Source organism: Fistularia commersonii, chromosome 1 (genome assembly GCF_037954325.1).
Source record: "Fistularia commersonii isolate RoL2024-O1a breed Wild chromosome 1, RoL_Fcom_v1.0, whole genome shotgun sequence".
NCBI classification, from domain to species: domain Eukaryota; kingdom Metazoa; phylum Chordata; class Actinopteri; order Syngnathiformes; family Fistulariidae; genus Fistularia; species Fistularia commersonii.
This window is the reverse complement of record NC_141284.1, coordinates 29,373,586-29,384,227: the sequence shown is the minus strand read 5'-3', so window position 1 is coordinate 29,384,227 and position 10,642 is coordinate 29,373,586. Positions and strand designations below refer to the sequence as shown.

The following is a 10,642-nucleotide window of genomic DNA, read 5'->3' as shown; positions in this document are numbered from 1 at the left end:
TTAAAACAAAATACCAAACAAAATGAATTACCAGAAATTGGAAATTTGTCAAAATAACAAAAATAAAGACAAAATACTAATGACAAATTGTCATGATGCAAAAAAAATATATTTTTGGAATTTACAAAATTACAACCATAGCACACCAAATTGAAAATGACCAAAAGAAATTGGACTTATTTTGAAAAAAAAAAAAAAAAAATGATCAAAAATATTGGACCGCACAAGTGAAATGTCTATATCTTAAGAAACTATGTTGAAAAAAAAAATCTGTTTAAAAAGGCTTTATCAATGTCTTTTGAGAAAAGAAAAAAAAAAACCAAACCCAAGAATTCCTGAGGAGTCATGATAGGAAGGCCATCAGAAATTGATCTTTAAAAAACAGAATTCTTTCCAAACAGCCTATTACTGTATCTGATTAGACAACAGTATTTCCAGAAATAAAAGGATTCTGCATGTTTTATTAGTGTTGTTTATTTGTTTTTAAAATGTGTTGTTTTTTAACCAGTTAAGGCAACCGAAAAAAAAAACAATTCATATAACGATTCAAGAATCAAAAAAAAGTTGTGTGACAGTAACCCTAAAATAAGTGATAACCTAAAAAGAAGTGAGAAAAAACAATTGGAGATTCTGTCTTCCAGGTCTTTATTGATGAGCAGTAGCAGAAAGAACAAGTGACAAACAGCCCCTTCATTCTGTGCCTTATGAAGGAAAACACCTTGTCGACATGAAGCAGAATGAGACAAAAACTATCAGTGCTGATGAAGTTTAAAGAACAGCTGTGAAAAAGACACGGCAGGAGCAGGAAAACAGAAATCTTTGGCAAAGATGTGGCTCAGCTTGAAATGAAGTTCGGGTGCATTCGATCTTTTCTGCAGGATTAAGGCTCAGACAAGAAGTACAGTCGGCTGTTATTAGAGAATTGTTGTTTCAACGATGAGACGAAGCAGATACTAACATGTTCTCGGAGCTCCTTGTCTGCAGACACGCGACTGGTATCGTGATGTTACTCCCACATTCAAACCAGTGATTCAGATGTTTTTCTCATAACCTCTAGCTGATTATTTCTCTCAATGGTTTTAATTCTACTGGAAATTTGGTCTGACACAATACCGGGAGAAACCAATCCGTCTCTGCGTCCGAAGTAAAGAACTTTTAAATTCCAGCCAATCGTCACGGACAATCGTCCCTGGAGAAGGAAGCAAAGAGCGTGAACCTCGGCGTCCACGTCAGACTCCTGCGGGTCCCAGACATGGATCCACCTCCTCGACAGAAATGGATCTGTGTGTCGGACAAGCGGGTTCCCTGACGTGATGCACAAATCACGACGGGCTGAAAAAGGCAGCGACCGTCATCGAAGCGTAAAACCAAAGCCGGTCAGGCGCAGACTGGCCTCCGGGGTTTCCGTCATCGAGACGCCTTGAATGACTCATTGAATCCCTGTAAAATAGATCCAACAATTGAAACCATGAAAAAGCGAATCCTTATATTCTCCTCGTGAACATCTATGTTATAAAAGCCCTAAACGGCGGCGCTCGTCACACTGAAGAACTGGAGCGTTCTTCAGTGTGACGAAGCTCGCGGGCAGACGGACTGACGGACAGCTTGTTCTGGTTCCGCTTCACACCAAGCAGAGAAATAAATAAAACGAAAACAAACCAATACAGTCCGCATGCAGCTTCAGTCAGGATCAGAACCGAGACCGGTGAGGTGAGAAACATGCCGGGCGCCAAAAATAAATAAAATCACCATAAAGCTTCCACAGTGGTTTGAAAGACGCTGTGTCTTTTGGGGAATTTAAGGCAGATCTGCTCTAAAAATGTGCGGGAAATGAACAGGTCCCGTCAATCGAAGACCCAAAGGACTGTGGCTGCGACGGTGAAAGGCGGCGTGGCTTCAGGTCCTCAGCAGGCTGTGGACCCGGTGCAGCTGGTGCTGGGCCAGGACCAGGCGGTGGACCTGCTCCTGACCCCGGGGACACGGAACCATCACTCGACCCACCAGCACCGTGTCGCCCTGCTTCTCCTCCTTCGCCTGAAACACAAACACATTGGCAGAGGAAAAAAAGAAATCTATATTTCTCATCGGTCGGTAAACACGCTGTTTCTCGGAAGGAAGAAAAAAAAAATCACAGATGTCCCGGGTTTTCTTATTGTTTTGAAGTTCTCTGACTTCCTTTCATAAAAGCGTTTCATACTCATTAAAATCATGTCTCTACATTTCCTTTGCTCATCTAATTATCTCCGAGCGCGAGCTCATCATCATCAAAGTATTTCTCGGTCTGTGCCGAGAAACGGGTGACAAACAGGTTTTAAAGACGGCGCACCTTGACGAAGGTCGTCGAGGGAAATGTGGCAAAGTCAGAAGAGACTCGAGCTCCGGGCTGCTGGATGACGACGCGCTCGGCGACGGCGCCCTGAAACGCAAGCAAACAGACCAGCAGAAAACTCACGGGCGTCTGGACTCGCCGGAAACACAGTCAGAGGGATTTCACTTCAACAAAACCCAGGAGTTAAAGTAAAAGCAGCCTGAAATCATATGGTTTCCGTCTGTGTGTGTGTGTGTGTGTGTGTATGTGTGTGTGTGTGTGTGTGTGCGTGTGTGTGTGTGTGTGTGTGTGTGTGTACCTTGAGTCTGTCTAAGGTATCCTGCAGAGACTGTAACCTGGCCGTCTGCTCCAGCAGTTGAGCACGAGGTGTCACTGCAATAAAAAGCACAAATCTTTTGTGTTTCCATAAACTACGAATAAAAGTTGCTTCTTTTTTCCATGAGCAACATATTTTTTTGAAATATAACCATTTTTAAAATATTTTCTAATAAGGGTCCAGTACATTTTTAATACTGAACTGGACCTAGTGTGAGAAGATATGAAGGTAGCTGGTATTAGAGAGGAGAATCCAGAGAATAGGGTTAGATGGAGAAGGTGGATTCACTGTGGAGACCCTGAAGGGACAATAATAATAATAATAACAATAATAATAATAATAATAAGAAGAAGAAGAAGAAGAAGAAGAAGAAGAAGAAGAAGACGTGTTCTCTGTAGAACTGAAGGTGGCAATGAAGGCTCTTCATCTAAAAGGACCATTTGACAAAAACAAGGGCCTATTTTTCACCTAACTGGCTTTATTACAGCCTCAATTAACATACCAACTCCGCACACACACACACACACACACACACACACGCACACACACCTGGAGACTTCCCGGTGATGTCCACCACCTTGATACTGGCGCTCATCTGCAGCAGCGTCTCCAGCAGCTGGTCCAGCTTCCTGTAGAGGGCGCCGGAGAGCAGGTCCTTGCAGGGCAGCTTGGGGACGTGCAGGGGCGGCAGCGACGCCAGCTGGACGCGCACCTTCTCTGCCTGAAGCACGACACACGGATGAGCCTTTTCAGAAACAAACTGCAGCCACGACGGGGAGACGCGGCGTCCGGCGGCACCTTCAGCCGGTTGTTCTCGTTCTTCAGGTGTTTGATGCAGAGCCTCTGGGCCTGGATCTGCTGAGTCAGCAGCGGCGAGTCCATCACCTGGACGCCAGAACCGGGACCCACGTTGGTCATCATGTTCGCTGAGGACGAGAGGACGCGGGAGTCACACCGGTTTGTGTTCAGGAAATCGCTAAAGAGTTCAAACGAAAAAAGAAAAACACCCCGAGGGCACGTCCTTGACATGCAAGCCCAGCGGCGGGTGTTCATTAGAGGGAGGGATCCTTCCTTCAATCTCATTTGTCAAAGACTCAAATTTTGAGTTTTCATTTTATATTCAGGGTACCACCCAAAATTCAATAAATATAATGTCCTTCTTAACCCCACTTTGGAGCCGTAGTGCGTCTCAGCTCGGGTCATTTGTCACCTGACAATAATATATCATTATGATGTGGCTAAAGAACTTTGATACACAGTAAACATTTAAAAAGTCTGTGAAAATATCAAACTGCCACTATGACCTAATATTATGAACATTAGGGAAAGCTTACAAAAATAAATCACAAAGTATTTGGATCAATCACAATAATATTGTGCTGTTATTGTGCTTAGATGTGCTCCTGCCAGTTTCCCCGTGATGGTATTTTTGACCGAAGCTTATTTTTTCCAGCCTTGTTAACATGAAGTTAGTTAAAGTTAAGTGATTTAACGTTTGCTTTTCCCGGTGATGCTGTTGTCTATATTTAGCGGTGGATCGTGGCACTCTGACAGTAAAGAAACATGACTACTGTTCGAGCTGTGTTAGCATCAGTGCTAACATTAGCGTCCTTGCTAACACCGGCATGGACGGTAGGCTGGGCCTCTTCTCTAATATTAGCGTCTTGGCTACCGTTTCCCCGGAGGCGGTCGTTTGTGTGCTTTGGCGGGAGGACAGTTCACCGGCGGCGGCCTTGGCTTAAAATATGCCTCAAGGTCAGAAGCTTTTTACATGGAAAGCTCCTCCGCTAGCCGCTCCTCTGCACCCCGAGCAGATCCCTCGGCACCAACGTGAAGGGAAAGCAGTCTCGTCCATTTTAGAGAGATCGTACATACAGTAGATGATGTCAAGCTGCAACTGAACGCCGTTTCAAGCCGCCACGTTCCGCTCTGAAATGTAATGATACCGTTCCGTTCCTGTTATGCACGCCGTCGGTCTGCAATGCTACGTCAAAAAGAAGAAGCCGCACAAAATATCGATTGACCGAACAACAATGTTAGTGACAGTATAAAATTAGTTTTTTAAAAACCGCAGCCGTTCCCTGCAGGACAACGACACCATCAGTGATGCAAATTCATTAAATAAAACAACAAAACAAATCAAGCCTTGCAATGAAGATAAAAATCACTCAATTGGAAAAAAAAGATAAAACATAAGCCATGCAAAATAAAAAAACTTGACAAAATGTTTTTTTTTAGTTCTATCATGCCTGAGCGGCGACAGGAAGTTCAGTACCTTTTTGTTCTTCTGCAGGTGAAGGGAAAGACAGAATGAAGATGTTTTCAGGCTCAGAAAAGGAGAGAAGCAGCAGCTCAACAACAATCCCATCCAGTATAAAGAGTTCAAAAGCTCCTTTAGCTCCGAGCTAACGAGGCCATCTGGAGTCACGGACTCAGATGTTCAGCTCCCGGTTCTCAGTCACTCACCTCCTGCGACGCCTGAAACGATGGATGCGATCCCCGACTGAGCGGCTCCCCTCAGCCCGTCCATCGTCATCTTCGACTGGCTGTTGATTCGCTGTTTCAGCTCCGCTTTCTCGGACTCCAGCTGATCGATGTCGGCCTGCAGAGCATCCATGGTCTCCTCGAACTCCCTGTGATTGGAGACCACATCAGAGACCGGGTTCTTTTCAATCTGCCGCTACAGAAGCTCTGGGAGGCAAGTGGGAGCCTATTTTGCGGTGAGCTTTCAAAGTCCTTCTCTTTAGCACTGAAATGGAGGATCCTAATATTATCCTCCATCCATGTTGACGGAGGATAGTTGATGGAGGACCCGGGAGGCGTCCTGCCGAGCCGCAGGATGGCGAGCCGCCTGGTCTGACTCTTCTCTAGACTCGACTCTAGAGCTGCTCCTGGACAAACCAACTCCTCACCCCGTCTGAGGGAGGTTCAGCCACCCGGCGGAGGAAACTCATTTCACCTGATTGTGTCCACGATCTGGTTCTTTCGGTCGCCACCCAAAGCTGGTGACCAGAGGTGAGGGTGGGAAAGAAGATCCCATTGAGAGTTTGCCTTCTGATTCAGAACCTGAGATACTCGGACTCCTCCGCCTGGGGCAGGACCTCTTCCCGGACCCGGACCGGGCTCCAACTGTGCTCGACTCTATCCGGTTGAGCGCCGCGGTCTCGGATCTGGAGCCGTGCTTTGTCTGGTCCCTCGCCTGAGATCTGCTCGCCCTGGATGACCTTACCAGGGGCAAAACATGGCTCCCATGCGAGCCCCACCACCACCATGTGGACTCCATGCCAGCTGACTTGGGTCTGGTATTTCCAAAGATATCTCTTTTCTCCATCATCATCAATTCCCATTTAGTGGTGAGATCTTATCATATAACACTCAAACACGACCAGGGTGGGGTTCCCTGACACTTCTTACTTCTCCTTCTTCTTCAGCAGCGTCTGAGCCTCATCCAGCCGAGTCTGAATCTTCTCAACGCGTTCATCGGCGTCTTTGGACGAACTGTCCAGCTTCTTCTCCAGCAGACTGAGGCGCACGTTGGCTTCGCTCAGCTCTTCTCCCTGGAAATACAAAGTCATTTGTTTTATGTCACTGACAACTGAAGGTTAATCACTTCAGCTTTTTCAAATACTTCTCTGTACTGAACTGGGCGTTCTTTGTGATAAATAAATCAATAAATAAAGGCATTAGACCGGCAGTGACAAAAAATACCGGTTTTCCCAGGTGGTACCGAAGAACCCAGAGGACCGAGTGTATCGGACGCGAGTTTCTCTCCGTTGCTTCGTTTTTCAAACCTTGATCTTCAGCGACTTCTTCAGCTCCTTGATGACGGTTTCTCTGTCTTCCAGTTTCAAGCCCAGGCCTTCAGCATCGGTGATCTCTGCACGAAGAGCTGCAGCTCGGAGTTCCACAGGCGGAGGGACCTGACGGGACGGAGGAAACAAACCATGTGGATCAAACCTGCGCGGGCTGAGAATCAGCGGAGAAACCGGCTCCGAGGCTCACCTTGTTCTGAGGTCTCTCTGAGTCATACTCCCCCTCCTGCATGGCAGTGGCCATCTTGTTCATGGTTGCTATGACGATGCCACAGGACTGTCGCAGACGCTCGTAGGGGTTGGTGCCTTGGCACCCGTAGATCTGGAAAAACCAATCAGACCGTCAGGATGTCGAGGCATTAATGCAGCCGTCAGTCAGAATAAGTCAAACATTCTTTTTGCGACTTTGCAATTTTCAGACTCGAGTCCTCAAACTCAAGTCTTCTTACAAGGCTTGCAATTTACTTCTGTTAAGCTTTTCTAATTAGCGGTGTCACTATCAAGCAGAGTACATTGTATGTCATTCCCGGCAGTGATATAAAATCAGTTGCACTCGTAATTCTATTTGATTTTCCTAAAGTTATTCAATGTATCTCATCAAAAATTCAGTTCAGGGTCTGGAAACGTGTTTCCCTGGACAGTGAAAGTCTTACTTTGCCGCCCACAGCTAAGCCTTATTAGTGTGACTGAATCAACCTGCCACTGATCTACAGGGACTTTTGGACCAGTGGGTTCGGCAATATTTCACTTTGTTTGATGTGTTTCATCCTTTGGTCGGGGAGTTGCGTGTGTTTTGTATGAACGTGCATGGCGACTTCAGTTGTTGACAACACGGGGAACAGTTGGACCGGGACAAACAATAGCCCTTGTGGTCGTAACAATGAACGGCAGTGACGTGCACGCTGAGCGCCAGAGGACACGAGCACGGTTGAAAACAGTCTTGAGATCCGTTGCCGCTCATTCTAGGTTGCGACAGCAGTTCTGAGGTACCTGCTCTCCGGCCTTGAACGCCACGTCCTCCAGTTTGACGGCCGACAGCCCCTCCTGCTCGCCCAGAGGAGACATCATCTGAGCTCCGGCCGCCGCCACTTCCTGCAGCACGGCCACCACCCAGGTCAGGTGCTTCCTGCAGTCCGACAGAGTGTCCGACACCTGCGGATGACAAGGCCGACTCTAAGACGGGTCGTTCTTCGGCGGGACGTCCATCGGAACGGGCGTCTACTCGAACATCTGGAGCCGCGTCCGGGACCCGGACCAAACCGATGACGTCGCCACGGTTACCTGTTGTCCGAAGCTGAGAGCGGCGGGAATGCCCGGCGCGTCGGTGCCCGGCATTCTACGTCGGATCTTCTTGCAGAACTGCCGGATGTCGCTGCAGGACGTCTCCAGGTCCTTGAGCAGGACGGCCAGGCCGGCCTTCTCCTGCCCGGCGTGCAGGAACGCCCTCAGGCGACCCACTTCCACCGCCATGCAGTCCAACGCGCTCTGAGTGAACTGAACGTGACACACGACGCGCTTCTCAACATATTCCGTCTCAAAGGAAAACAAGTGGTTCTGGACAGTGAAGGAAAGATGCCGTTTTACCGGCGCCGCTCACCCTGATGTGGTCGGCGAGCTGCACGGTGCAGTCCTCGCTCTGATCCACCAGGTGGATGCTGTACAGGTGCTGAAACCACAGGGGTCCGGGTGAAGAGGTCACGCCGTGCACGGCTTCCATTCTCACCGTCATTCTCACTGCGACACCAGTCGGTATCTGTTCTTGTCCTCACCTGATAGTACTTGATGGCCTTGGTGAGCGGCTCCACATGGACCGTCTCATCCAGCTGGTCTTTGTGCAGCAGGTCGATCAGGAAATCCAGCGAGCGCTCGTGGACGCTCATCTCCGGGTACAGAGAGCCAATCTTCTTGTAGACCTCTGCACTGCACTGAGCCAGAGCCCTGACACACACACACACACACACACACACACACGCACACATACTTCTAACATCTTCAAAATAAAACTGCATTTGCACAATTATATTTTCTACTTGCTTCTAGGAGTCTTAAGCAAATTTTAATGCCTTCGTCATCGACCGCAGACGGGTTTCTGTCATCCATCAGGTCATGTGACAGCCCGACCTGGCGGACGGCATGAAGATGAAGCCGGCCGTCGCCGACGTAACGGCGGCATCCAACGTACGAAGGTAGGAGCGTTTTTATAAACGTCCATGAGCTTTAAGTAACATCCACACAAGCGGCTCCTCCTGTCCTTGTAGATCATCTATTGTATCTCTGCTGTTTTTGTGCCACAAAACAACACTGCATGTTTCATGTCATTCATGTAAGAAGAAGCCAATAGAAACCGTACCCAAGCGTACTGTTCTGTATATTTCCTGTGCATCGTGTATTTGCAAGTGTATTTGCAGTCCCTATGTCCTCTATTGTAAGTCGCTTTGGATAAAAGCGTCTGCCAAATGTAACGTAACGTAATGTAACGTACTGTTCGTATTTGTGCAGCGTGGCCTGCAGCAGGCACAGAGAGTAGACCAGACCGCCGGCGAAACTCAGCCGCTCCCCGACGGCGCCCCTCAGCCCGGCCCGGCCCGAGCAGCTCTCGTTCAGGTCAAACTTCTCCTGGGCCTGTTTACCGATCAGCTCGGCCTGTGGGGAAACACGTCCGAAGCTCAGCGCGCATCAAAACCGATCCGCTCTCTCACACTAAATCCCGTGAGGTGATTTTCCTCTCGACTGAGAGGGAGACATTTTTCTGCCGCCTCGGTCTGTCGACTGTCCAGTTTCCAGACTGTGTCAAATAGAAAAAACATTGCTGAAAAATGCCAAAAAAGTCATCAGTAAAATAAAACTCACTATTATTTGGATGAAGAAAGTGAATTTCCTCATTTTAAAGTCTCTCAAAAAGCTCTATGACAAAACATTGATTTGGTTTTCAACAGATTAGAGCGGTTTGACAAATGTGCGGTGAAGTTTGTTTATTCTGTAACTTATTCTTGGGATATTAAATTCCACGGGCAGGAAAAGAGACAAAGCAGGAGTTGTGTGGTTCCTTTGGTTTATGGTCACATCATTATGTCTTCGGGGCATCACCGTGATGGTTTTGCATGATGATGCCTCACGGCCTCGTACGGCAGACGAACTTCCAGAGTTGTCGCTGAGCAAAAGTGAGGACTGAGGAAACGCAGTCTCTTGGCGCCTGCGACTCCAGGACACCGAGGTGCCTTCAACAATCACACGCCAGGGTGGCCTGACGGCGGCTCCTTCTGGTTCCCTTTGTTGGCAGCGTAAAACTACAACCACCGTAAAAAGGGCTCGTTGGATCTTGAACAAATGACTGAGACTAAAGCTGAGCATTATTCAACATTTGGGACAATTCATGACTTTCACCAGATTCCATATTCATGTTCTTACGTTACAGAATCAGTGCACTGTTTGAACATGTGTATAAAACATTCATACCATCATTACATTATCATTACTATCATATACATCTTCTATATCCATCTTTTTTTGTGCTTAATCTCCTTATTTTGAGCTTAATCTCTTGGGTGATACAGTATCCCTGCTAGTTTTCTGCTGCCGCAAACCACCGTTTCCTTCTGCATGGAGTCAGTCAGCGTCTGTCTGGAGAAGTCCGTCTGACGTGTTCCTCTGTGTGTCGTATCCGAGGTGTTTGTGAGTGGCCTCACCTTGCAGATCAGTCTGGGGATGAGCAGCAGCACCAGGATGCAGTCGTGGTCGCCGCCGTGACGCAGGAAGGACTCGGGCATGAAAGAGGTGAGGAGGGAAACATGTCGGTTGGCCTGACCCACCTCCATCTTCCTCAGCTCCATCTCGATGGCCTGCGGACACACAGCCATCAGGGTTCTGCTCTCCATCCGGCGAGAGAAAAGGTTTGCGGTGAAAAAAGACACCGTCGGGGAAACGCGTCCGATCGTCACGCTTCCTCCGACCTCGTCATCTTTTCAGACCGCTAAAGCTTTTCTTGTTCCCGACCTTGGCGTAGGCTTTCGTCTCTGCAAACTTAATCTTGAAATCAAACATCTCGGCCGGCGGCTGCTGCTGCTGTTCGGCCGAAGCTTCCTGCTGGCTGGTCAGGTCTCTGTTCACTTCCTGTGACAGAACAACCCGAGACCAGTGAGTCCGGGACCGAAGGTCCGACGGCCGGCGTAAAAGGATCGGTCGGGA

The 10,642-nt window shown here is 48.1% G+C and overlaps 1 protein-coding gene across 9 annotated transcripts in view; it reads right to left on the bottom strand.

Moving 5' to 3' along the window:
* Positions 1–622: 622 nt before the first annotated feature.
* The window catches only part of dctn1b (dynactin 1b), a 39,788-nt gene continuing 29,768 nt past the window's right edge, over positions 623–10,642 (bottom strand). For 8 of the 9 annotated variants that reach the window (XM_086159657.1, XM_086159604.1, XM_086159614.1 and 5 more), the window contains 16 exons: positions 10,451–10,567; positions 10,144–10,296; positions 8,940–9,100; positions 8,227–8,395; positions 8,055–8,123; positions 7,739–7,951; positions 7,448–7,609; positions 6,648–6,779; positions 6,437–6,565; positions 6,060–6,202; positions 5,112–5,278; positions 3,444–3,571; positions 3,195–3,366; positions 2,628–2,701; positions 2,327–2,416; positions 623–2,034 (listed from right to left, as the gene is read on the bottom strand). In XM_086159657.1, the coding sequence (XP_086015783.1) occupies positions 1,897–2,034; positions 2,327–2,416; positions 2,628–2,701; positions 3,195–3,366; positions 3,444–3,571; positions 5,112–5,278; positions 6,060–6,202; positions 6,437–6,565; positions 6,648–6,779; positions 7,448–7,609; positions 7,739–7,951; positions 8,055–8,123; positions 8,227–8,395; positions 8,940–9,100; positions 10,144–10,296; positions 10,451–10,567 (2,217 nt within the window). In that variant the 3' untranslated portion in view covers positions 623–1,896. Of the gene's footprint in view, positions 2,035–2,326; positions 2,417–2,627; positions 2,702–3,194; positions 3,367–3,443; positions 4,933–5,111; positions 5,279–6,059; positions 6,203–6,436; positions 6,566–6,647; positions 6,780–7,447; positions 7,610–7,738; positions 7,952–8,054; positions 8,124–8,226; positions 8,396–8,939; positions 9,101–10,143; positions 10,297–10,450; positions 10,568–10,642 lie in introns of those variants that run through there. The other variant, XR_015107121.1, reaches the window with a different exon arrangement.